Raw genomic sequence first — 25221 nt, forward strand, 5'->3', positions numbered from 1 at the left:
AGGAGAGTGCAGAATTATCTTTAAGTTTCCCAGTCTTGTTAAAAGCAAAAAATTGCCACTAATCTAGTCCCTAAAACATTAAGTGAATGCAGGGCTGCTCAGGAGATTTTTCTCAAAATATCTCACCATCATGGCACCATATTTTTGTTGCAATGTCATTTACGTTAGCAACAAATAGTTTGAACAAAAGCTACAACATAAACATCAGTATCAACTCTGCATCTGTGTTTCTGCCATGGCTAGCATGGAGTTACATAAGCCAGGATGTGTCAGTGCTGAGGGAACTCACGGATGCAAGTTGCAGGGTAATTGAGGGAACTGAGGAAGATCTAAGTATCAAATACAGCAATAAACATCCACAAGCCTAAAGGAGCCTCTCTAAGGTGTTTCTTGATTGACTCACCTTTCATGTCCTGCAACTTCTTATGGGGATGATATAAAGAAAGCAGAGAGCCAAAATAAAATCATCCACATGACTCAGTTTTCTTTAATGATAGTTTTATGAAGCATTTACTAAAAGCACATATTAAAACTGAAAGTGTTTGAGTCACCTGTCACAATTTTGTTTTTACAGCTGAGATTTTTGCAATTCATTCTCGTGCAGAAAAATCAAGCTCACATATTTCTAAGAAAGATAACCAAAGAAAAACAGAAATGTTTTCCTTTAGCTGCAACATATGCTTCAATATTGCTTTAGGACAGAGCTCAGTGCCTCAAAGAGAAATGCTAAGGTACTTATTTCAGACAGCTGTCATTGGAAAAATCACTTTCAATTGAAACATCTGACCAGAACTATGATTCACTGCTTAAAAATATTGCAAAAAAATTATACATCTTGAAATATAAACCTTGTTTTCAGGTTCCCTTATAAAATGCATGTTCAGTTTTATGGTAGGTTCACCCCTCATTTTTATGTTGCATCCGATTTATTTCAGATGTTTAGGCCTTTGCAACATGTAGAAGGGGAAAGATCAACAAAACAAACACAGTAGTCAGTAGTTCTGAATTACATTTGCACAAGAAGAGAGAAAATGAACCCTTAGATAAAGTTAATTGTGAAAAGAACTCGCTTAGTTTAGTCACATATTGATTTTTGTCTCAGATCTCTCTTCAGCTGCAGAAATCAAATAGAAATCCATGCCACTTCCCTGCTCCCATGACTGTCAGAATTCAGGTTGCCCTGGAGACATGATGCTGCATTTGTAGAAGGATAAGAGAGAGAACTCAGTCCTGCTGTCCTTTGGAGACCATACTCCCAAAATTCTTCTGTGGGTCTCATCCCAGCCCTGATAGCTTGCAGACAAATACAGATAGCCAAGTATTTGTAATACGAGATGCTACTGTAAATTAAATGCTTGCTAATGAAAGATCAGAGGGATCACTTTAAAAAGCTAGCTTCCTATTTCTCTGCATGCCTTTGGGAAATACATAATCATGCTTTTTAGCAGCACAGCCACAGGCACTGTGTATTTAAAGCAAGCACAACAGAAAAATCTCTGTGTCTTATAAAAAGGTGTTACACTGGATAATGATTAGTAGCATTCTGGATATAAGAATATACTCAACCAGGACGGTTTTTAAATCCACATGGATATCTATCCAAGTCATTCACCTGTAAGCACTGGATAGTATCTGCTGGAAATGGAAAGTAGAACAAGCCAGCCTCACGGGCAGAGCTTGCTATCAGTCACTGGAGCTATGTAAATCCCTCAGCAGGTCAATACACTATTTCCTCTGTCACATATAGGATTTACTACTCCTGTCAGTACACTGTCCTGTTAATATTGTTGCACAAGAGGCTGGAGTTCAGGAAGGACTTTGGTACTCAGAGAACAAAAGCTTCACACACATGACATCAAGGCGAGTGCACACGAGCAGCCCCTCTGGGCCTCGGGACAAATGAATGCAGCTCATCTCCCTCTTGCATCGCCCAGCAGCAAACTGAACACGGAGTGAAAATGAGGACAGCAGTGAGGGAATCTAGGAATATTGACTTCTTTGCTATGTAAGCTGGAAACCTGTAAAATGGGAATGGTTTGGAGGATAGTGATTAAGACCCTGTGCTGAGAACAGGAAGTTTCACACGGCTGCTAAAAAGAAAAAAAAGCACAGGCATACAAAAGAAAGCAGCACCGGTTCTGCTCTGAGCAGAATGACATCTGTGTCTTCCAACCCCCTGTGACCAGATGCACAGGGCGATTGTGAGTGGGCAGAAATACAGACAGAATATACAGCGATGGACAGAAATGCAGCCATGCACAAGAGATAAGCGTGAGGAAAATAACACAAGCAAAGACGACCACTTTGCAAGTCCATGATACTGCTGGGGAAAGGAGATGCTTTCCTGTAATTCAATGCTTGCAATTTGGGAGGGATTACACGCTTTCTGTGAGTCAAGAGGTGCCCAAATGCTTTGCTGAAGCAAAGCCCATGGCTTCTGAATTTGTAGCCAATCACTAAAGCAACGGTCAAATACAAAAATGCCTTGTTCCCATCCTGCCTCCTCAGGTTGTCAGTAGAAAGAGATCAGTAGTCGCTGACAGAACTGATCTCTACAAATGCATTAAAAACATTTTTCATCTAATTTCCTTAATAGTTTTCACCTTTGCCATGCTTGTGGCAATAAAAGGCATGGTTTGGGTAAACATTTCACTAATTATCTCAGGCTTTGATCTATGCCTCTGAAGTTGCACACTGCTTCCCCAGGCAGAAGCTTTGCTAGAGTTGCCCTCTTCTACTGGAATAGTGAATAAAGCCTTTCTCAGGCGTTTTAGTACTTCATTCAAGTATATAATGTAAATAAAGAGGCCCATATTGAGAATCTGCAATAGTAACAAATGTTAATTACACAGTAACAACTGCAAAAACAATATTCATGTCGTGTACCCTCCTGAGGGCACACCATTATCATAATTAATAATGTTATTTAATAACAATAATAGGGCAAATGTGACTTATAAATTCAATGGATATTAGGTTAAAAATGATAATAAAAAATAATAAATTATAATAAAAAATGTTAATTAGTTAGGTATGGCTGAACAATTTATGAAGCATTTTAAGAGCTTCTCTAGGAAATGGTGAATCGGGGTGATGTGCTTGCCTCCTTCAGTGAGCAACAAGAATGAAAAGTAAATAAACAGAGATGTGAAACAGCCTAGTCTCCTTCCAGTCATGCCCTTCCTCCAAACTCTTTTTTTTAATACTAGGATTACAATGCCTTCGTAGCAAGGGCTTTTGAAAGAAGCTATGATTCAGAGCCTAGCCTGATTTGAGACTGAACCTTACAATATTTTCTTATCTGTTGTGGAGTTTTCCACCCCAGTCATCCATGTGCAAAAGACTTTCCTGTCTTGAAAGGTTTACAGTCATGTAATGTAAATTCATGTAAAAGAAAAAAAACTACAATTGTGGTAATGATTTGTCTGCTCATTCTGATATTCTCTCCACCTTTCACAGCCCTACCATGACCTGTAAATGGTATTTTTCTAAACATAAAATCTCTAATCCTTGAGCAGGTAAGAACAAGACAGGGCTTACTATCAGTATCATGTTAATGATAATATAATTGACCTACTATACTGTTAAGCATTTATAAGTCACCTAATATACTGTTGAGCATTTGAACTGTGGTAAGTAGCACAGTAGCACTGCAAGGTCTTTCTACTTACTGCAAGGATAAATGAATTATTTTAATACCATTTTTGAGGAGGGATGGGATAACAGCAGGCACGTGGGCCCCCATGATGCTTCAGCTGTCAAGTACCTTGCAGAACCAAGTAACTCAGCTGTTTTTGATGGCCTACCCTTGATACACAAGGGAAGAGGGTTAGTGAAGGGCACCACTGACAGACGAGCTTTGGCTGAGCTTCGGGTGCAGGGACTGAAAACTATGTAGTGCTACTGCCCCTATCACTTCAAAAATAGCTATAGCTTACTGCTATGTCAATCAGTACCCTCAAAGTGGTACAGAAAACAGGGCAAAGGGACAGAACTGAAAGGTGAAGGTAGGCTGTTGGGTTGGTGTTTATCACTAGTGCAGCAATATGTCAGTGTCCATATAATTATACTATCCTATATTTAGAACAAGTCAATAATACATGTAATACGTACAATGCACACCATTAGCTGGTGTGCAGCAATGTGCTTGGCAACTCTAAACTGAGCAGTGTGAGTGTTGCCCTTGCTGGATCCCAAGCCTCCGGTTTGAAGCCAGCTGAATGGTGAAAGCAATGGAGGGGTTTTAAAAAGGTAACTGAAAATTGTCAGTGACTGCAGGGCTACAGCAGCAGCAGAATAATATTTCAGAAGAAGTGAGATAGTTGGCAGAAGAATATTTTTTGTAAATGGTTACAGTCAGAGAACACAGATCTAGGTTCTTCTCTGAGAAATACCATTCACAGGTAAAAGGAAGTTTTTAAAAAAATGTCTGCTGTTCCAGAAAACAGGGAAACATCTAATTCGGTCAGCTCCGAATCAAAATGAAAACAGATTATCCCTCAAGAACAGATATTATAATAACTTGGCAAATGACTGTAGAGGGGAAAGTAGCAGCATGTACTGTGCGGTGCTTTGCAAACTGCATTTTGGACGCCCATCCATCCATCCATCCATCCATCTATCCATCCATCCATCCATGATGTTTGAGCACCGCGAGCGAGCACTGACCTCTAGTGGGCAGAGCAGTCAGAGCGGGGAAAGCTCGCAGAACCCGAAATACCGAGTACGTCATGCACGCCGCTGGCCCAAGGCTTGTGCTTGGCAGCTCTGCAAGCCGCAATCAGCACAGCTTTGCTGTTAGCAATCCCTCACTGTCTGCGTGTCAGAAAACATCATGTCTATTGTAAAATCTAAAGGCATTTTTTTAATGGCCAAAAGAAAACGGTGAACACTTAGAATTTGCTTAGTAAGACACGTAAATTCAACTATTGGACAGTAAAATTAACTCAGGAAAAATTCATGGAACTCATGGAAAATTCATGGAAAGATATTTATTGAATAATTTGGCACTGTTGAAACTGTGTCAGTGACATTATCAAAGCACCGCTGTTTAAAGAAAAAAAATCCTAAGGAGACATGAACCTACACATCATAAATTAAGGATTTTAGCCCTACTTTCCCTACAACTAAAAATTACAGAATGGTGAGAGTTCATATATTTTCAAGGTCTGCCCCAAAGGAGCCTGTTTGCTTCTCACTTTCAAGTTATTTTCCATAGGAAAAGTCCTGTAAATATTTTGGAGTTCTTTAAACTAATCCAAAGAAGAAAACGAATCCCATGCACAACCTTTTGTAAGGCTTCAGCTGAAACTATCAAAGTTGAGTGTCTCAAAAGGGCAACATGCAATACTGGCTTCCCTTCCTGTATCATCCATGTCATACTTAATGTCATTCAGCAGTCTCAACCAGAAGCTAATGAAGACTGGCATTTTTTGGCCTTCCATCACCTTAAGATAGTGAAGTTTCTGGAAAATATTTGGTCAAGTAAGATCCATAAACTTGGAGCTTGATCCGGGTCTTGTGGAAGGATTTTTCCACTAGTGTGGATTGTCCTTGTTTTCTTTGCATTGTGTCTCACACAAGAACTGTTGTCCCCACACCACACATACTTATTCTCGCCTCAGAAGGGCAAGGAAAGGAGCAAGCAGGAGAATCTCAAGGCATACGGATTCCCTGCTGCAAGTCTGTGAAAAAAAGGAGGAAGATCTTCTACGAGGAGAGCAGGATGCCAGACAATGCAGCAGACTTATTATCTAAATGCTGTTCCAGAGTAAGAGATACAGTCTCAGTCTTTGATTGATATGAAGCCAATCTGTGTCCCAAAGTTAGCGCCATCACGAAAGTGAGAGTAAAATTTATCAGGGTGGCACGCAGTACAGAAAGTGATGTTTTGGTTCTGGTCTGTGACAGAATCATCTTGGATGTTCTCGGGAAGAATCCCACCTCTCTCAAGAAGAATCCTGAAAAAAAAGGAGAAACAGAAAATATTATTTTTTGTACATCCTCACATTCTCTGAAGCACTATCATTAAGGCAGAACCTCAAATACCAACTGAATAAACTGTGCCAATATTGTGACTTTAGCTTTCATTTGCTTTTTTTCTTTCTTTTTTTCAGTACTGGACTAAAAATAATTACTTTCCTGCGACCTGTAGAATCACTGTAAATTTGTATTTTTGTCTATAATCCATAAACTAACAATATAAAACAGTATAACAATAATAGTTTTTATTAACGCAGAAGTGAGCAAATACCATTCATTTAAAAGTGTCCTTTCTTGATCTGCAAAGAACTAGAGAGTACTTTGTTGAGAACCCTCATTGTATTAGTGCTGAATAATACAGTATCAAAATAATTATTGGTAATGAATGTGGAATTAATCTTTTGTTCCCTCAGGAGGCTTACCTCGTTGCTCTTCTGATATCAATATAAGGACTTGCAGAGTCAAATAGTCTCACACAGTTTGGATCAATTCTGTGAAATTCTTTTGCTGATTCATGAGGAAGTTTATAGCAGCAAGGTCCCACAGACGGGCCCAGCACCACAAGGATATCTTTCACGTTACAGCCATATTCGAATACCATAGCATTCACGGTGGCCATAGATACTCCTAACAATGTGCCCTTCCATCCTGTGAGAAATGAGAGGTTGAAAAAAAATTGGTATACATTTTCTTTTTAATTTTCTACCAGTTAAAAAGATATGCAATTATTAAAGGTATAAATTAGGAGATGCATTTACACCCAAAATTAAATAATTTTGTCCAATAATAAATTAGCATAAAAACCCTCCCTCCACCCCAAACATACACATTAACAGTGATCAGTTTTCTAATACAATTTTGTGGAGATGGAAGCTAGAGAGAAGTGTTTAGATTAGAATTCCAGATTTCTTTTTACCAAGTGTTCTGGTTTGGGCAATTAGAGCATAACTCACAGCTCCTCTGTGCTTGAAACATTTAAGTGGGAATACAACAGAAATAGGTCAGAAACATATTTTTATAATATGGTCAAATTTGATTTTGTTTTAATTTTTTTTAGAGAAAAAAAGAAACCCCAGGCTCAAGCTAGAGATATTTTTTTTAATAGACAGAAACCAAGTTTGCACTTGGGCACTGTTTGCAATAGATACAAGAAAGCCCAGCTTTGGGTTCTTGTATCTCAGTTTGAGTCCCAGGAAATCTCTGCATTGCACAGGGAGTGCAATTCCTACCAGAATGAGCAGCACCACAGGCTCTTCTGACGGGATCAGCAAACAGCACGGGTATGCAGTCAGCACCTGGAGCTGCCAGCGTGACACCCTTCTGATTAGTAACTATTCCATCATAGTTGTCAGGCTCTGTCTTTCCCATAATACACACAGCATTAGCATGATCAACCTGCCAAAACAAAACCAGAATGTGGACAGTGATATGGCTGCAAAACAACCCTGGTCTGACTAGTACAAGGTTTTTTCTTTCACGTGAAACACTCTTCTGCACCGACTGATTACACATGGAAATTAGGTGAGCCCTTGTTCAAATGCCATGAAGATGTATCAGTAGAAAACCACTACAGAAGCAATGGTGCACTTTTCTTTTAGGAGAAAGTGCTGTGATCATTTATCTGATTATTCTACTTGTTAAGTAGAACTACTTGGTTAAGTTAAACATTAGTACAGACTTGGAAGAATCAGTGCTGCTTCTCTGTATTTTTACAAATGGCTGACAGTTTGAGTGGCTATTCCCCTGGAAAAGCTGCCAGCATAAATGTTTTAATTGTCCTGTTTATCACAGGTTCTTGCTGACAAAGGTAAGAATAATGCCCATAATTTAGCCAGTGATACATGAAGGAATATCTGAGTCATTTACGTGAATCCGTTGTTTTGTAAGATACCTTGACTCTGTGAAAAGCCTCTGGGTTAAATCCTGCAGCATTAGCTAGCCGGCGGAGATTTTCTTTAACAACAACTTGTGGGTCCCTCCGCTTGGAGCTGCTGAAGAGATTGCAGGAGCTTAGAGTTGGTATGTAGGAGATCCCACCTGTCCTTGTGGTGAACCCATGTAAGAAAATATCACCTGGCAAAGAAAGAAAACACAACAAACAATTGCTTTCAAAACAAGATCAAACCAGCTATTACGTGGGTTTATACTGAAGAGACCTGGAATCAGCCAGACAAGTAGAGTATTACTTTACCTTGGATTTAGCTGTGGCATTTAAATTTAAGGATTCCTAATTTCCTTCTTGCTCATAATCATGCCACAGCAGGGACACCTGAGACATCAGGCATGTCTGGGGCTGCAGACCAGCAGAAACTCTTATCCTGCCTTTGCAAATTATGATGGCTACAGTAATTTCACGACCATAAGGTGCACCGGACTATAAGGCGCACCCCCTGGGAGTCAGCAAAATTCGCAACTTTGTAGACCATATAAGGCACACAGGACTATAGGGCACACTTTTTTTTTGCAGTGAGGCTCCGCCCCCAGCTCCCCCAGTGCAGTTGCTGGCCAAGGCCCCGCCTCAACCCGGCAGCCATTGACCCCCGGGCCCGCCTGTACCTGGTGGGGCCTAGCTATGCCCACCGCCGCTGCGTGCAGCGTCCCCGGGGCCAGGGCATGCCCGCTGCTGCTCTGTGCAGTGTACTCGGGGCCGGGCTATGTCTGCCGCCGCTCCATGGAGCGTCCCCGGGGCCGGGGCATGCCCACCGCTGTTCCGTGGAGCATCCCCGGGGCCCCACTGTTCCGGGAGTTCTCTGGTGCTCCAGGTGACCTGATGCCGGCAGGCTCGCCCCGCGTGGGGAATGCCCCGATGCCGGCGGGCCCGCCCCGCGGGGCCACCTCCCCGATGCCGGTGGCTTTGCCCCCCCACCCAGCCTGCGCCGCCACCCTTTCCCTCCCCCGCGTGGCTGCTGCCCCGATGCCGCTGGGCTCGCCCCGGCCTGGCGCTGGCCTGATGCCACCGCTGGGCGGGTTCTGCTCAGCTGGGGACTGTTGCGGACTCGCACTTCTGGAGTGGCAAATTTCGCAACTTTGTACATCAGATAACGCGCACCGCACTATAAGGTGCACTTCCAGGTTCGGGGGAAAATTTTAGTCAAAAGGGTGTGCCTTATAGTAGTGAAATTAGTGTACTCTTGAAACGTGTAATTCCCGCACAGACAGGAGAAGATTTTATGGTCTGCCCTCACTAAACCCAGGACTGCCTTTCCTCAGATCATGCTCAGGCCCAGAACAGTCTTGCCAGCCTTGTGCTGTATTTCAATTGACACTTCTTCCTCTTATACACATTATACACTATTACAACATCATATAGAGTTACTTGATGCCTGAAGGCATTTCCAAATCTCACTCATTTTGCAACTCCCTTGAAGAAGTATGCTTGGTAGGTCTTGGTAAAAACTATTAGCTGGAACTCTCTTTACCTGGGATCAGGGAAGATCTGAGGATGGTGAGCTCCCCTTTCAGGCTAGGCAGGCTTTCCAAGTACATCTGAATCTCACTTCGGATGAGTGCCACGTCCTGTGAAGGAAGTGTTTGCCCTTCATTCTGGTGTTCAGCTATCTGGAGGTTCTCACAGTCAGACACTGCCTGTAAATCCTCAAATTCAAACCGGTAGACTGCTGTAAAGAGATGGTCTATATATATTTCCATTAAGTGTTTTCTTAAGGTAGGGAGAATAACTTTAATGATGCTCAGGTCTTTTTCATCCAGTCTCTGTTTGATGGTGTACAAAGCAGCAGTTGTAGTCTGAGCACGTATCACCTCCAGTTTTCTATTCAGACTCTGAAAACTTCTCAGAGCTGGAAGCAAGAACTCTTGTTCACCTTTCCTTTCACTCCCCTGCCTCTGGCAACACATGACATAAACACACGGAGCAGGGATGAAAGAGCATTTCTCAATAGCTTCCAGAGTGTTGTGCAGTAATCCTTGGATGTTGTTCTGTGAGTTGGCTGGGAGGCTGAACAGATCTATCAGTACAGCTTCCACCATCTTCCAGGATATTTAGGGGTTTCTCCTACTGTCAAGTAGTAACAAAACATTAAAAGCAAACAAAAAGTCAAGAAAGGTGCTGTCAATCTGAACACAGATTCATGTTAAAACATTTAATTCAGTGATACTGTGTAGAGAAGGTACATAGCAGTTAATTACTGACTTAGGCTTTCCCAGCTTGCATCAAAGGAAATTATAACAAAAAAAACCTAGCGGAAATGGGAATAATTATGTATTTATTTAAGCATTTAGGTACTACCTCATTTACCTACTACCTCACCTACCTCAGGTCTTTCCCAGGTCAGGGATGATGAAAGGTTGGTATATAAGATTAGATTTATTGAATCAATTAACTCTCATTAACCTAATGGATCTTCTTGACATGACTGATGGGCGGTCCTCCAGCTTCCATGATGCAAACAAATACAGAGGTCCCTCAGCTTCCTGGGACTGGAGGAGTTTCTGTAACAATTTCTTTGGAGGTGTTTAACATATTTATGGCTGAGGTAGAGCCCATGTCTGCTACCCCTCTTGGCAGTAAGGTGCTGAGCTATGAGGGCAATGACATTTTTTCCCCATAGTCCTTCACAAGACCTTTTGTACTTCTCCATTTTGCATTTCCAAAAGTATTGACTTGCTAATTTCTGACTTTTGTGTGAAGAGGCACATGACCACAATAGTTCTTCTTTTCAGCATGCACAAGAACTCAGTAGAGATTACTGAAACTTTACCTAGTAATGAAAGATGTACTTAGAAATAAATTAAAGAGAATACTGTGTACAACTTCCTGCCTCAGCTTTTCCACTCTGCTAACTGCACTTCATTCTTAAATCAAGATGTGTTAAGCTTATCCAATATCATCCTATCATACACATTTTGTCTTGTGGCCTATGGTGTAATTCCAGTTTTGGTGGGTAGTTTTTCCCTTTTCTGAACTTTGTTAATCCAAGCCTAGCTAGGCTTACCTGTGAAAACTTCTATCTTTTCCTCTCTCTGTTGCTATGAGGCCCTATTTTACATATGCTGTCAGAATTGTCTTACTTTCTTTTCTCTCTCTGATAATCTTCCTGTTTCCAGTGCAGGTATTCAGAGGTCTGGAACAAAAGGCTAGATCCCCCTGCTTTGGGAACCTTGAAGACACCTATTAGATTTCATGACTAAGTACAGTGCATGATCTAGGAGAAATATATGCATCTTTACCAACAGTCACAAGACTCAATAATAATTCAGAGTAGTCTTTAACATAATCTTTTTGGGTTTTTTTGCACAGCAACAAATTCTGCATGAATATTAATTTACTTGCAGATAAATATCTTTGAAGGAACAAAGAACTTGAGAATCTTTTAAGTCTTTGAAATCAGTGCTCTGCTACCAGAGCTAACCACACCAAATAATGCCTGGCACAATTTTCTTGCCCCAAGACCTCATTGTTCTGTAACCACATGAATGTTCTGGCTTCACATCACTTCATTATCCTGCAAAAATACTATTTCTGTGTGTACTTGAGGCTGATCATTATGGTAGACATGATGTATTCCTTGGCACTTTCTGGTTGACAGTGGATTCCCAGAGTTTCTATGCTGAAATGAGAGGTCAAAGACCTTTGTGGTTTTAAAGGATGGCTTATTTAGAGAAGGTTTTACAGAAACTATTCTGTATCTTCTTCATTGTTCTTTCCCCCAGACTGGAAGAAAAATAATCCTGACTGAAAATGATGTTTTCCTTTCTGCAAACTGAACACTTACAAAGATTAATTAGCGACTATCAAAATAGGTGAGCTGAAAATATCAAAATGTGATAGCAGACAAAAGCAACTGCCAAGGAATTTATGACTCCTGATTTTGCTCAGAGTATTATTTACACACAGTTGGTAATGGAGGAAAGAGCTTGCTAAGAAAACAGTGCTGAAACAGACTCATGCCAAAGACCATGACTTGGGAAATCAGAGTATTTCCTTCCCTACCCTGGCACTCTCTGTGGGAGGCCAGTCTGTGTGTGACATGATCCCAATCAAGGTAGATCTAATAGTTCCAGGGAAGGCAGTGCAGAGGGGTGTAGTGCAAAAACAGATTATTGCTCCACTTCTGATACGTCAACAGTGGAAGGTAAATAGAGTTCATTGCTGTTCTTGTACTTGCCCAGAAAAATACCACCAAAGAAAGGGTGGAAGGAAAGTGTTTGATGAGGGAGAGGTAATTGCATACATTGTTATTCAGTTGTGTATGCACTGCAAAAACTCCACAGGGGCAATTATTGGGATTTATGCATAAGAACAATGGGGCTGATTCACCCTTCCAGCTTTGCATCATGGAGTCCCAGTGAGGACAGTGGTGTCAGAATAGATTTGCTTACAATCATAGCAAAACTTGTTCCTAAGTCACTCAAAAAAAACCCCTTCTCAAAATACATGCTTTTCAAGCCCAGCAATGTCGTGGCTTACGGGACATGTATTATTTGGTTATTCAGGTTTTAATTAACATGCTCTACAGTCCCAGTGTTCCATTGAAGCCACATCCAAAAAAACAAGTACCTTTATTAAGGAGTTGATAGTTTTGGTACACAATTCAAGACAAACACTTGCACAAACTTGAAGCCAAGGCAACCCATTAGCTATTTTCTCACTCCCTGAAACTGACAGTACAAACATTTGGAGGTTATGAGATTTTCTAGCACAGATACCAAGAAAAGTAGGTCAAAGAAAACAATCGATAACAATATGAGAGGTGAGGAGGTAATGAGAGCAAAAAGTAGGAAAGCAAAGTGAATATAGAAAATGAATAATGAAGGAAATAAAACCAGGTTGCAGAGAAGAGACAGCCCAGGGTAGAAAAGAGATGCAAAAAAGCAATTTTCAAGAACCCCAGAAATCTAATTCTGAAAGTTCACTGTTGGCCAAGACAAGATTGCTGACAATTTCCTGCATCTTTGAATCCTGCTGATCATCTTATATTAATAGAGAAACTGAGAGAACAGACATAATTTTTTGAAAATTAAAATGGCAAGAGATATTTAACATCTGCCAGAGAGAGACGTCAGAGAAAGAAAACAGGTCATTGAAGCAGCCCAGATGAACAGTGATAATAGCACATGTGCAAAATTTCAACATGAGCAAACACAAAAAAGAAACTCCAAAACCCAGGAGGAAACAGAAATATATATATATATATGCCTCTTAAAACTGGATTAAAATAAAACATTCTTCCTCTTTTTTTGGCAAGGTTGAAGAAACAGAAATCACAACATAAAATGAAAATACTGAAGCATACGCAGTTTTCATAAACACAGGAGTTTACTTACACAGGTGGACAATCCTATTAAATTCTGAAAGGTACCATCTGATAAAATACACAGACATTTCCAGCTTTATATATCTGACTTCTTTCAATCGCGGAGCTGATTTGTACCAGCTGGAAATTCCTATGCTGTGTAAGGCTGCAGTGGGAACCTGTATTTCTTCTTTTCGACAGGACCCTGCTTTGCTGCTGGTTCCACCGGAAAGAAAGAACAAACTGTACTGCAAGACATCAGCACAATTAACAAGTGCCTGGGGAGTGCTGAACACGGAAGCAGCGTTAACCCTTCTGCAATCACACCTTCTGCTGCACCAGCTTTGCACAACCGCAAAGCAACTCCCAAATGCGCCGCGTGGCCAAACAGGACAACCCCACAAAGAAGTTAAAGGAAAACTTATGCAGAGCGAAAGAGCTTCCTTTTCTGAGCTGCAACTGCATGTTGCACAGAAGGATTTGGCAGCCAGTCACGAAAAAGTATGTTCTGAACCTAGATAGAGAGGTTACGCAATGTCAGCTTTTGGGGCCACGGGCCTCAAATGACGATGGCAATTTCTCCTTGCAGCAGTTGGGAACTTCACACAGTTTAGTGAAAAAGTCTTAATCCTCTGACAGGACAATGCAAAGGTTAAAAGGCAAGCAAGGAAATGAGGGATTTATATCAGGTTTGTGCAATAATCTAATGATAATTAATACATTTCATCAGCTGTGTTAAAATTACAGTCATGACTGTTAAGTATATGACAATGGAAGAAAGGGTCAAAAAAAAAGGACAATTTTTGATGGACAGAGGAATTAATAAAGTCTGATTTCCCATAAATTGCTGTCGCATGTTCCTCCTTTCCCTGCAAGCACAATGAACATACGTTTCTGCCAGGCCCAAAACACATACAGTGAGTGCTCTGCCATATCCCCTCTTCCTAATCCATTCAGCATGTGCTGGACAGAGGGATGAGAGCTGAATTCTGGTTCTCCCTCCCAAAGGGAACTTGAGGCGACCTTGTCCTTCCTTACCCAGACATCTCTTTTCCTGAAGTTTGCAGAAGTCAGTCATCTCTGAGGCTTTCCACCCCACTGCCAAATGTGACTGAGCTAGGTCATTAAAAATTAACAGGAGAACTGCTTGGTGGAGAGAAACCAATGCAATAATTTTATTTCCTTCAGCCAGACTAAGGAAGTAAAACCAATTACTGGTGTTATTTTTGGTGCAGAATGCTGTGAAGGAAAAGGTCAGAAAAGGGTACAAAACAATATTGAAAAATGACAAATTGACATCACCTGAATGAAATATTATACTCAGCTTCTGCCACTTCAGAAAAGGGATGAAATAAATAGGTCATATGCAGAGATGAACAATTAGTTTATAAAATAGTTGTTACAAACATATATATAAGTGGGTTTTGTATTTATTTATTTATGTAAATAGCTTAACAGTACACATAACGTATATAATTAAGTTGCTTAACATAACATATAATATTTATAACTCGAAGTTAAATAGGTTATAAAAATATAAAAAACTACAAAATAGATAAATTATAAAAACAGTGCGATTTAGGGTTAAAATTCCCTAGAATTCCCAAGATGAGTACAGGAGGGCCAGAGGCAAGTTTGTGCCTACAGAGCAGGGCACGGCATAGGCCAGAAGAAACTGGGACACATCTCTTCTTCTTCCTAACCCAGCGGTGCTCGGGAAAACTTGATGTTGTCTGCACGACAAATGACGGCAACAAGTGCAGTTTTATGCAATGAAGGGGGTAGTTCGGGGAGCTTGGGAGCAAAGGGCGCGGAGCAGGACGGCCTCAGGCACACAGGGCGAGCCGGGCGGCACCACGGCCACCGGTGGTGACACAGCAGCACATTTCCTGAGGGATCCCTCCTGCCGCCGTCCTTCCGCCTCCCGGCGGGATTAGCCCCTCTCCCGGCGGGATCGGCCCCTCTCCGGGCGGGACCGGCACCTCTCCAGGCGGGATCGGCCCCTCTCCAGGCGGGATCGGCACCTCTCCAGGCGGGATTGGCCTCTCACCGGGTGGGATCGGCCCCTCTCCCGGCTCGCCGAGGCCCCGGGCTGCCGCAGGCCCCGGCCGGCGCGGCCTGAACGGGGCCCGCAGAGCGCGGCCGGTGCCGTGCGCTCGGGTGAAACGCGGGAGCTCGGCCTCAGGCCTGTTTCAGATGGTCTTTAAAAGTTACGACTGTGCTCACAAACTGCGGATCTGTTCTGCAGAGAAGCCGCAGAAAACTATCGCAGTAGTTTATTTTAGGAGATTCTGCAAGAAAGTGTTCTAATTATCAGTGGTTAGCTTTGAGTAACCTGTTCTTGCTAATTAAAAATTAACCAAATTAAATTAATATATCGATCTGCAATCCCACGGGACAGCCTGCAATATTGTTTTTTCTACAAGAACTAAATGGAAAGAAGCCAAAACAATTCACCTCTTTTTTTTTTATCCCCCCAGTTCTTCACTTCTGCCTGAAATGGCCAAGCAAAACTCTCCATCACTAGCTGAAGTTGTAAAACAAGTTGTAGAGCAGCAGCAGTCACAGGTGGCAGACGTGGAAAAAAGCAAAGCAATTCTTTTCCAACTGCAGGTAATAAGCCTTGTTTAGAGTAGTTTAATCAATTCTTTTTGATTAGGTGAAGAAACATGTCCCTGAACAAGAGAAGCTGATGGTACTTAAGGGGCGAGTGCATTCAAGCGTAAGCCAGCTATTCTGCCCCTGTGTGTAGAATTTAGGCTCAGCCAAAACCTTGGCTGTGTATTGTTTGTAAGACCACAACACAGCTGAGTCTGCATTACTACAGGTGAAACGTTGGTTTGTTACTGGGAAAAAACAACAAAAAAAAAACAAACAAAAAAAAGCCACTGAGCTGAATCCACAAAGCAAACCCACATCAAGTAAATGTGATGATAGAGGTTTTTGAATTTTTTTAAATTGTAATTTCCTAAGAGATTGTGGGGGAAGGATGTTAAAACTTTCTATTTTTTTCTTTTAGATTTTCATCACAGTATAGAATTTTTGTTCCTAGCAATTTTTGGACACAAAATACTATTTCGCCCCCCTTATGTTTGAAGTGGGCATCCTATATAGTCAATAATACTGGTTTTATTGAGTACTATTTCGTAGAATACTAGATATGTATATTTTTTGTAAAGACTCTGTACTCATTTCTTTCCTCTTTTATTAAGCTTTCAATTATTATCTAACCTTCAAAATCAAATTTCTATTCAGAAACTTAAGTTTGAGAAAAGGTGATTCCAGTTGACGTTTTTGAGCATGGAAGAATGCAAATGGAAATAGTATAGTTCCAATTATAACATCTTTGCATAGCTCTACAACTGAAATAATTGATATTTGAAATTTTGCACATAGATAACATTTCTGAAGTAGCAGTGAAATCTTGTATTTTTTTAGGAAGGTCACTAGAGTGGCCACACTTTATAAAAAGCTTTGTCCTGTGTCTCATAATATAGTCTGATAATGCTGCAACAACAATTTGTGATCATACAATTTAAAAACATGTATCTGTTTTTAAAAAAGACCCACAGAACTTTGAAGCCCTAGGTAATGACAGGTCCTTTCCAACCTTGATGGTTCTGTGATTTCTTATGATGGTTTGAAGCCCTGCTTCTTGGTTTTGTTCACTTCTCGTCAGTGAGATGATGTAGAGGCCTTTTTAGGACTAAACACATATTTCTTATAGGTGCAAGAAATAAAATAGCTGTGATTAATTCAACTCTCAGCTACTTCTGTGATGAAGTCAGGATTAAAAGCCTTGGTTGAACAGTCTAGTTAAGCTCCATCACCTGACACACCTCTCTACATGTTTGTGTGGGTTTGCAAGGGATTTTTGGCATCTTCAGTTATTTTTTGTTTGATTAGGACTTCACCAGCTCTAAGCAAACATTACAATTGGGTTTCATCTGCCACGTTCTATATATCTTGATACTGTGAGGAACTTGCAAGTGAGTTCAACGGTGTCTTATTTAATATTTTAGACTCAGTCTAAGGGGAGAAGACTAAGATAGTATTACTACATCGTGCCTCTAAGATGATGATATTAAGAAATGTAAGTCTAATTATCTTCCATTCAAACCACATTAGACAAGTGAAAAAAAAAAGACTGCTGAATATAAATTACAGTATTTAACTAGACACTTCATATTTTCCTCCAAGAATAATACTTAAATGAACACTGAAATATTTTACAGGCAAAGTGTCAGGAACTAGAAAAAGAAATTAATTCTATTCTGTTAGAAACAAAGACAACAGAAAAGGAGATACATCTGCAAGATGATGCCATAGAAGTGACAAAATATCAGTGTGAAAATCTAGAGGCCCAAGTCAGAGCCCTGTATTCTGAAAATTTAAAATTGAAGTGTGATGCAGAAACAGTACAAGAGGAGTTTGAGATGATACTTGCAAGAAATAATGAATATCGGGAAAAAATAAAGGATCATAAACATCTCTTTTGGGAGATGGAAAGTAAATTGCCAGTTATGATTGAACTTGCTAAAAAGAAAGCGTTTGTGGAAGAATTAAGAGCAAAGAAAGAGGAGTTAATATGTGATCTCCAGAATCCAGAAGGATCTGTTATAAAACAAGTGCAGGTACTCTATTTCCTTTTTGATTTTTGCCTTTTATGTGAAATAATTTTGACATAGTTCATATAATATCATTGTTTTGCCTAGTGTGTTCGTAGTTCATGAGGGACTGACTACAAGGGAATATACGAGGGAATAATGCTGCATTAATTGGAGAAATGTATACAGTAATTTCATGACCATAAGGCGCACTGGACTATAAGGCGCACCCCCCGGGAGTCGGCAAAATTCACAACTTTGTAGATCAGATAAGGCGCACCGGACTATAAGGCGCACTTTTTTTTTGCAGCGAGGCTCCGCCCCCAGCTCCCCCCGCACGGTTGCTGGCCGAGGCCCCGCCTCAACCCAGCAGCCATTGGCCCCCTGCCTGCCACCGCTCTGTGCAGCGTCCCCGGGGCCTGGCTGTGCCCACCGCTGCTGCGTGCAGCGTCCCTGGGGCCCTGCTGCTCCGGGAGTTCCCTGGCGCTCCGGGTGTCACGCGCTCCCCTGGCGCTCCGGGAACCCCGTGCTGCACGGGCGCTCTGGGAGTTCCCTGGTGCTCCGGATGCCCCAATGCCAGCAGGCTCGCCCCGAACCGCCGCTGCCCTGATGGGGGCGGGCTCGCCTTGCGCCACTGCTGCCCCGATTCCGGCGGCATTTCCCCCACACCGTGCGGCGGCCGCCCCGATGCTGGCAGCTTTGCTCCCCGGCCCAGGCTGCGCCGCCCCCCTTCCCTCCCCCGCGCGACCGCTGCCCCGATGCCGCCGGGCTCACCCCAACCCGGCGCTGGCCTGATGCCGCCACCGGGCGGGCGGGCTCTGTTCAACTGGGGACTGTTGCGGGCTCACACTTCCGGGGTGGCAAATGATGCGACTTTGTACATCAGATAAGGCGCACTGGACTATAAGGCGCACTTCTGGGTTCGGGGCAAAATTTTATTCAAAAGGGTGCGCCTTATAGTCGTGAAATTACTGTACTTCATTATGCAGTGAAAGTTATCTGTTTAATATTGTAAAAAAAAAAAGTTTATGCTGTGTGATCAAATGAACTCAAATATGAAAATATTACAGAGCTGTAATTTAAGCTTTGTCTTTGGATAAACTTACATAGATGTTTTTCAGAATTCTGTGGAAGATTACCATATTGTTACATTTTTCCTGTAAGAACACAATATTCTTTAAATTTTGCTGTCAACAAAATAAATTTCAGCTGTTTTGCCAACAGGAGGTAGATTTGATAAGATGGTGATAGAAATAAGACAGGAAAAATACGTTTGGTATTCTAATCTTACACTGTTGGTTTTACTTGAAACAATTGCAATTTTTAATAATAACAACGACATAGGACTTTTTCACCATGGAATTTTACCAATATATGAACAAATACAAGTATGAAGTTTAAATGGGATCACAGATTTCAACTTCGATGTAACTTGTATTATTGAAAATTTGATGGCACTCTATTAATGTAAATTGACGAAAATTTGTACAATTGATCTTTCAATACTGATAAATAAAGACTAATTAACTTTGTATTTTCCTATGAGAAAGAAAATATAAGAAAATAAAATATCGCAAATATTTCATTAAATATTCTTCCATGTTGCAGTTAATTGCATTTTAAATGAAAACCACCCAAATTAGCTCAACATCCTCTTTTGTTGTAGTTTTCATATTTCAGATCAAGAGTATATATTCTTACAGGTGTAAAACCATGTGATAAAATAGCTAATAGTTAATTTTTAATTACCCATTCTAAGTTGTTATTATTTTAATTAGTATTAATAGGTTTATTGTGAAATTGTTTATTATAGACCTTTATCTCATCTCTATTTACTGAGACTGTTAAAAAAATAAGGCAATTTTAATAAGTGTATTAGATGAACTGTGCAATCTTTCAAGGAGTGTATTTCTATATCTTGACTTACATCTACAGGAAGAAATCACACTTTTAAAAAGCGAAATCACAACACTGAAAGATTTAATCACTAAAAAGAGAGATATGCTGGAAGAAGAGGAAAAAAAGCATGCTAAGCTTAGAAAAGAAATTGAGGTGAGTCATTGGAATAAGATTTAATTGCAGTTCTCTTGATGGAATGTAGATATGCAAATGAAGTTTTGAGTACTTTATACACCATTGCTGGCTATGTGTTGCTGAAGTATATGTGCAGTAATGATGCTGTCTTAAATTCTGGGTACTGATAGTCTTTCTAAAATTCAGAGCTTAATTGTGAAGAATATTTTTTTCTGCAGTCTTTTGAGAAGGAGTTAATATGTGAACTTTTGGAATGATTCCTGGAAAAAGAAGAGGTCACTGAGTGGTAGTAAAGCAAACACACATTTTAAAATTTCTGTAATACTTCTGAAATACTTTACCTGCTGACTTGATTATTCATGACCTGAGAAATCATCAATGGAAGAATCAAATGGAACCAGAAAAATGGATTTCCCACAAATCTCCCTAATTTGAGCTGACATTAAATTAGGAATAACACACCAGCTCCTAATTAGCTGACTAGATATAATTCTGATCAATAGTTAAAACCTTCTTTTAAATAGTTGAGCTATATTTTTCATTTTGTTCCTTACTAAAATACCCTGTAGGATTAGATAACTTTTATTTGGAAGTTTCATCCCATTTATCTTGTCAGTTCAAATAAATGCCACAAAATTTAATGACCAAAGTTTAATAATATAAAGATTAACTGATTTAGGGTCATTTCTATTGCCCATTGTAAATTGTAGGAGGAAGAAAGAATCATTTTTTTCCATGGGAGAGAGAACAGAGAGAATTTTTAACCTGAAAAGCAAAACACAGCTACTTTAGAATACGTCTGCTAGTCTGCATTTGAGAAAATATTTTATTACCAAGGCGACATCCTCCTAAGAAAATTCTCTAAACGCAAAGTTAAATTAGGTAGCCTAAAAAAAGTTATTTTCTGTTATCAAAATCAATACAATTGAATAGTGAAGGTTAACCTTAACTTTTATTCTTCAGTTCTTTGGATTATATGTTCTTTTTGTCTCAGAAGGAAGCAAGTTCAAACCCAAAGCCTTTCAGGGTATTATTTTCTATTAAGAACTCTCCTTGAAAACAGTCCAGTTTTTAATATAAGAACTGACAGTGGATAGACAGAGAGATTTATACACAGTAATCCTCAGCACAACTTGGGAAAGAAGAAGCACAGGAATAAAGTGAGATACTAGGCACATGGATGAGGTTTGACTGAGCTGCAGTGGTAGAATTCAGCTACAGACAGCTGGCACCTGATGTAATTGTTTGGAGCATCTAAAGGAGGGCAGCTAAGGTGGGCCTTGAGGGGAAGCCATAGGAGGAACATCTGAGGTCCTTTGGTCTGTTCAGCCTGGAGAAGACTGAGGGGAGCCCTCACTGCAGTCACAGCTTCCTGTGAGGGGAGAGCAAGGGCAGGCACTGATCTCTGCTCTGGGGTGACAGTGACAAGATCCCAGGGAATGGCCTGAAGTTGGGTCAGGAGAGGTTTAGATTGGACATTAGGAGAAGGTTCTTCACCCAGAGAGTGTTTGGGCACTGGAACATCCCTCCAGGGAAGTGGTCACAGCACCAGCCCGGCAGAGTTCAAGAAGCATTTGGACAATGCTATCAGACACAGTGTGACACTTGGGGATGTCCTGTGCAGGACCAGGAGTTGGACTTGATGGTCCTCATGGGTCCCTTCCAATCCAACATATTTTGTGATTTTGTGACTCTTAAAGCAGCCTGTGGACTTCTCCCTTATTGTCCTTCCTGAGCCCCAGCCCCATCACTCATTTCTTGAAAAGCAGATCTTGTTCCCAGCCTTGGACAGGGTTGTCAGCAATAAATCAGAGTGGTTTTCTGCATTGGGTCAAGGCTTCAGTCATAAGGATAATTCAAGGTATCCACAAATAATAGAAAATTTGTTGTTATATAAAAGTAATTTAAAAAAACCCAACCCAAAAGACTGTCTATCCCCCTGCTGCCCTCTTTCCCCAATGTCAGTGTGTGACTGTATTACTCTTGGCAGATGCTTGCCTATCCTGTCCTTAAACGACCCTGGTGGTGGACATACCCTGAGTACCCAGACAATTTTTTTCTAGTGTTTGACTTCATGTACACGAGATCCAATAAAAAGCACAGTGTTGTCCCTGTCTCCAGTAAGCATATTAGTGCTCCTTCCCTCAGATGTGCCAGACTGTTCCCAGTAATGATGCTAGAGACACATTTCTAAAAAAAGCAGATAACATTGATCATAGACGTTTCAGTGTCGTACAACATAGTCCTAGTGATGCAGATGCCCCAAGCACTCATTTAGATGAGTGAATCTGACAGCATCCCTCAAAAAGTTGCAAGCAATTATAGTGGAGAGTGAGGAAGACAAGCCATCGCAAATAAAAGAAGGCAGTGAGGCAGTTTCCTAGTTATTTGTGAAATCTAGGTAGTGAGATTTGCAGGAAGTCATTGACAGTGCTGTGGTTCTGCAGCTGTACATCATCATGTGTATGTGAAATACAGTGTAATAATGTTTCAATAAGCATGAGTAATTATACACAACCACTCATATGCCATTTAAAATAGGGTAAGTAAGCCCAAATTTCATTATGAGCATGCCCATTATTTCCATTTTTATTGCAGTTTCATTCTTTTAATAATTCAGAATGCAAATTTTCAGAGGACTATCTGCAGCAGCCATTCTTCTCCGCATAAAGCAGCAATGAGGGCAGAATTGACAGTCCTGCACTGCTGCAGAAAATTGCCTAAGAAAAATGTGCCATTTGAAATGCAGTGCAGCTACAAAAGTGCTACTACAGCCATCGAAGTTTCCTCATTTGTATTCCCACTTATACCCAAACAAGCTTGTCAAAGAATGAAAATTTCTTCGTTCTCACCTCTCATTCTGGAGCGTCAAATCTTCCACGTGCAAAGCCTTGCCAGAGCTGTGACGTGCTGAGTCCTTGGGTGGTATTTACTTTGTCTTTTAGACATCTACAGGGCAGATATCTGCACTGAACTCCGCGCTTAAGGTCTTAGTAGGACAGAGCTTTTCTTTCCTTAATGGGAAAGTGAGGCATGATTCATGTCCTAAACCAGACATCTGAAATAAGTCAGATGAATGGCTTCCTAGATGTCTCTGTCTTTTCAGTACCTAAAAATAAACATGGAATTACTTGGACAAATGTCAGAATAAATACTTGGACAGAACTAGGTGAGCTGAACTCACCTCTGTAAATAGTTTTGCTTGAATGAAATTTTGAAGTGATTTTTTTTTTTCTGATTTAGGTCCAGAATAAAAGATATGATGCTATTTTAAAACGTTTGCGTTGCCAACTGAACAAAGTCCATTCCAATAAAAGACAATGGCACTGGAACATTCAGCAGCTGGAGAAGAAAGTCGCAGAACTAAGAGAGTGTCTTGGAGTAGCAGAGTTAGAAAACATCATGTAACAAACTTAACAAAGCTAGAATGCTCATAATCTTTTCCAGGCAGGGGACATTTTTTCTGGAAATGCTACAAATCTTAAACAGCCTGATAACTGGATCAGGCCTCAGCAATTACTTTCTTTTTAAAGTTCTTCTCTCTTTCATTTTGTGGCCTAAACTAATAGCCACAATAATAAGTCAGCTGTTCAGGAATAAGTTAGCTGTTCAGGAAGAAAGTTACTGACACTTCCAGGTGTTTTCAAAATATGTGCCAATTTTATCTAAAAAGTTATTTGAAAGTCAAAGAAATGAGATTTGGAAAGTTCCTTTAAATTTCATTTTGTCTCCAAAAGTTGGAATATATGCTGCTTTTCCTACAGAAAAATTAATATTAGTGTATAATTGCACTCCTGAGAGACCAAAGTTATTTTATCTTTTATCCACATCCCTTTTTATTGCAACTTTTAAAGGAACTCTGAAAGCTTTGATGGGCCTGTATTTTGCTCTGTGGGAAAGTCATATAGAAGATGGTACAGTCTGCCAGGATGTTCTGGCATGGGGGACAAAGGGGCCAAAGGTTTTGGAACAAGTCCGCTCAGAACTGAACTTCAAATAATCTGACTTCAACTGTTTTAATAGATATTAGCAAAGAGGAGTGAGTAGGTGCCACGTCTGGACAGCTTTTGAAATGGAACAACTCACCCTCAAGAAACAGAAATGCATTAAAGATGATTGATGATAGAGGAATTTATTATCTAGAGGATGTTAACTAATATCAGCCATCTAACATCTAAGTGCTTAATGATGTAAGATGTCTCAACGTAAATGACTAGGTATTAAAAATTCTTGTTAAAATAGTAATGAAGAGTAACCATTTTCCTTTACATTATTTTTATTTTTATATTGCTTGACATTTGAAGGATTCATAGTACTTCCCCTAATCTTAAACTTAAGACAGTAGTTCTGCTTGGACATAACTTATAATGTTTATCTGTTCTATAAAAGTAGCTTTTTATTTAAGGTGTTGTCTTAAGTAATTTAGATTTACCTTTACTTATGAACATAAAATGAAGGGTATTTACTGCAAAAAATGTTAAACTGCTTATATATTGTTATCTTACAAAAGCAAAGCTTAAAGTGTAGTACTATTATTACCTTCATACATTGATGTGTATTTACATTTCCCTTAATATGTTTTTTCACTTAATATAAAGTTATTTTAAGCAATATCCTGATTCATTAAGGCTCTGTCTCAACATTGTTAGTCTCTCAAGGCTTTTTTGCTCAGTCTTTTTCCTTTGCAATAATATGAACCAGACTGCTTTCATTAAAGCTATAAAGTAGAAATAAAAATTTCAATATCCTATACTGTAGTAACAGTTTGTCCTGAATATTGAGTCTTATTGAGCTTGTAGCATAGAACTGTAACACTACAATTGTTTATCCCTACACATTAAAAAATAGCATCCATTTTATGCATGTGTGTTTTCTAGGAGGGATCTAGATCTGAAAAGTTGAAGAATTTAGTGTTATTGTTAGTTTCAGCAATTAAATGTTCTTCTTTTATTTTGCATGATTCCTAGTTTCATTTTATTCATCCATCAAGTGAAATTAGTGTAGTTTATATCAAGTGCAATGTTAAAAGTAAAAATACTGATGCACTGTCTTCTTGATGGGTTCAATAGTTCAAGCCTTCTAAAGCTACTGATTGTCAGATCTGACCAATAACTTTAACTTAATGTACCCCCCCTAAAGTGGTGCAACATCCAATATTTTTGGGGTTTTAAGACCATGTACCTTCAAGTATGCCTTTTACCACTGATATTATCTTGTTTTTATTTTTAGTTTTTCATTATTTCTGCTCCAGAACAATTGATGCATCAAAATATGTTTTGTATCTTACTTCAACTAAGTTCACTTTGACATCTTTTACTGTCGTCTAATATCACAGTTTAGCCTTG

The 25221-nt window shown here is 40.1% G+C and overlaps 2 protein-coding genes across 10 annotated transcripts in view; one reads left to right on the plus strand and one right to left on the minus strand.

The window, feature by feature from the left end:
- Positions 1–24806, plus strand: part of CCDC122 (coiled-coil domain containing 122) — a 37066-nt gene extending 12260 nt beyond the window's left edge. For 3 of the 9 annotated variants that reach the window (XM_033053472.2, XM_033053470.2, XM_033053471.2), the window contains exons 3-6: positions 15716–15848; positions 17471–17869; positions 19778–19894; positions 23120–24803. In XM_033053472.2, the coding sequence (XP_032909363.1) occupies positions 15716–15848; positions 17471–17869; positions 19778–19894; positions 23120–23284 (814 nt within the window). In that variant the 3' untranslated portion in view covers positions 23285–24803. The other 6 variants (XM_033053469.2, XM_033053473.2, XM_033053474.2 and 3 more) reach the window with 6 other exon arrangements.
- LACC1 (laccase domain containing 1) lies at positions 5051–13421 on the minus strand. The gene is made up of 6 exons (XM_033053465.1): positions 13267–13421; positions 9402–9997; positions 7874–8055; positions 7212–7377; positions 6405–6630; positions 5051–5960 (listed from the first exon to the last, which is right to left on the minus strand). The coding sequence occupies exons 2-6, from the start codon at positions 9967–9969 to the stop codon at positions 5786–5788; spliced, it is 1317 nt and encodes a 438-aa protein (XP_032909356.1). The 5' UTR covers positions 9970–9997; positions 13267–13421; the 3' UTR covers positions 5051–5785.
- Positions 24807–25221: the final 415 nt, after the last annotated feature.

This window comes from Catharus ustulatus, chromosome 2 (genome assembly GCF_009819885.2).
Source record: "Catharus ustulatus isolate bCatUst1 chromosome 2, bCatUst1.pri.v2, whole genome shotgun sequence".
Taxonomy (NCBI): domain Eukaryota; kingdom Metazoa; phylum Chordata; class Aves; order Passeriformes; family Turdidae; genus Catharus; species Catharus ustulatus.

Bases quoted from the DNA above. Each gene is read 5' to 3' on its own strand.
- LACC1 (XM_033053465.1), bottom strand. From the start codon at position 9,969: ATGGTGGAAGCTGTACTGATAGATCTGTTCAGCCTCCCAGCCAACTCA. The intron at 7,378-7,873 runs GTATCTTACAAA...TTGTTTTGGCAG, and splicing joins AGGCTTTTCACAGAGTCAAG to GTTGATCATGCTAATGCTGT. The intron at 6,631-7,211 runs GTAGGAATTGCA...CATTTCTCACAG, and splicing joins CTGTGGTGCTGCTCATTCTG to GATGGAAGGGCACATTGTTA.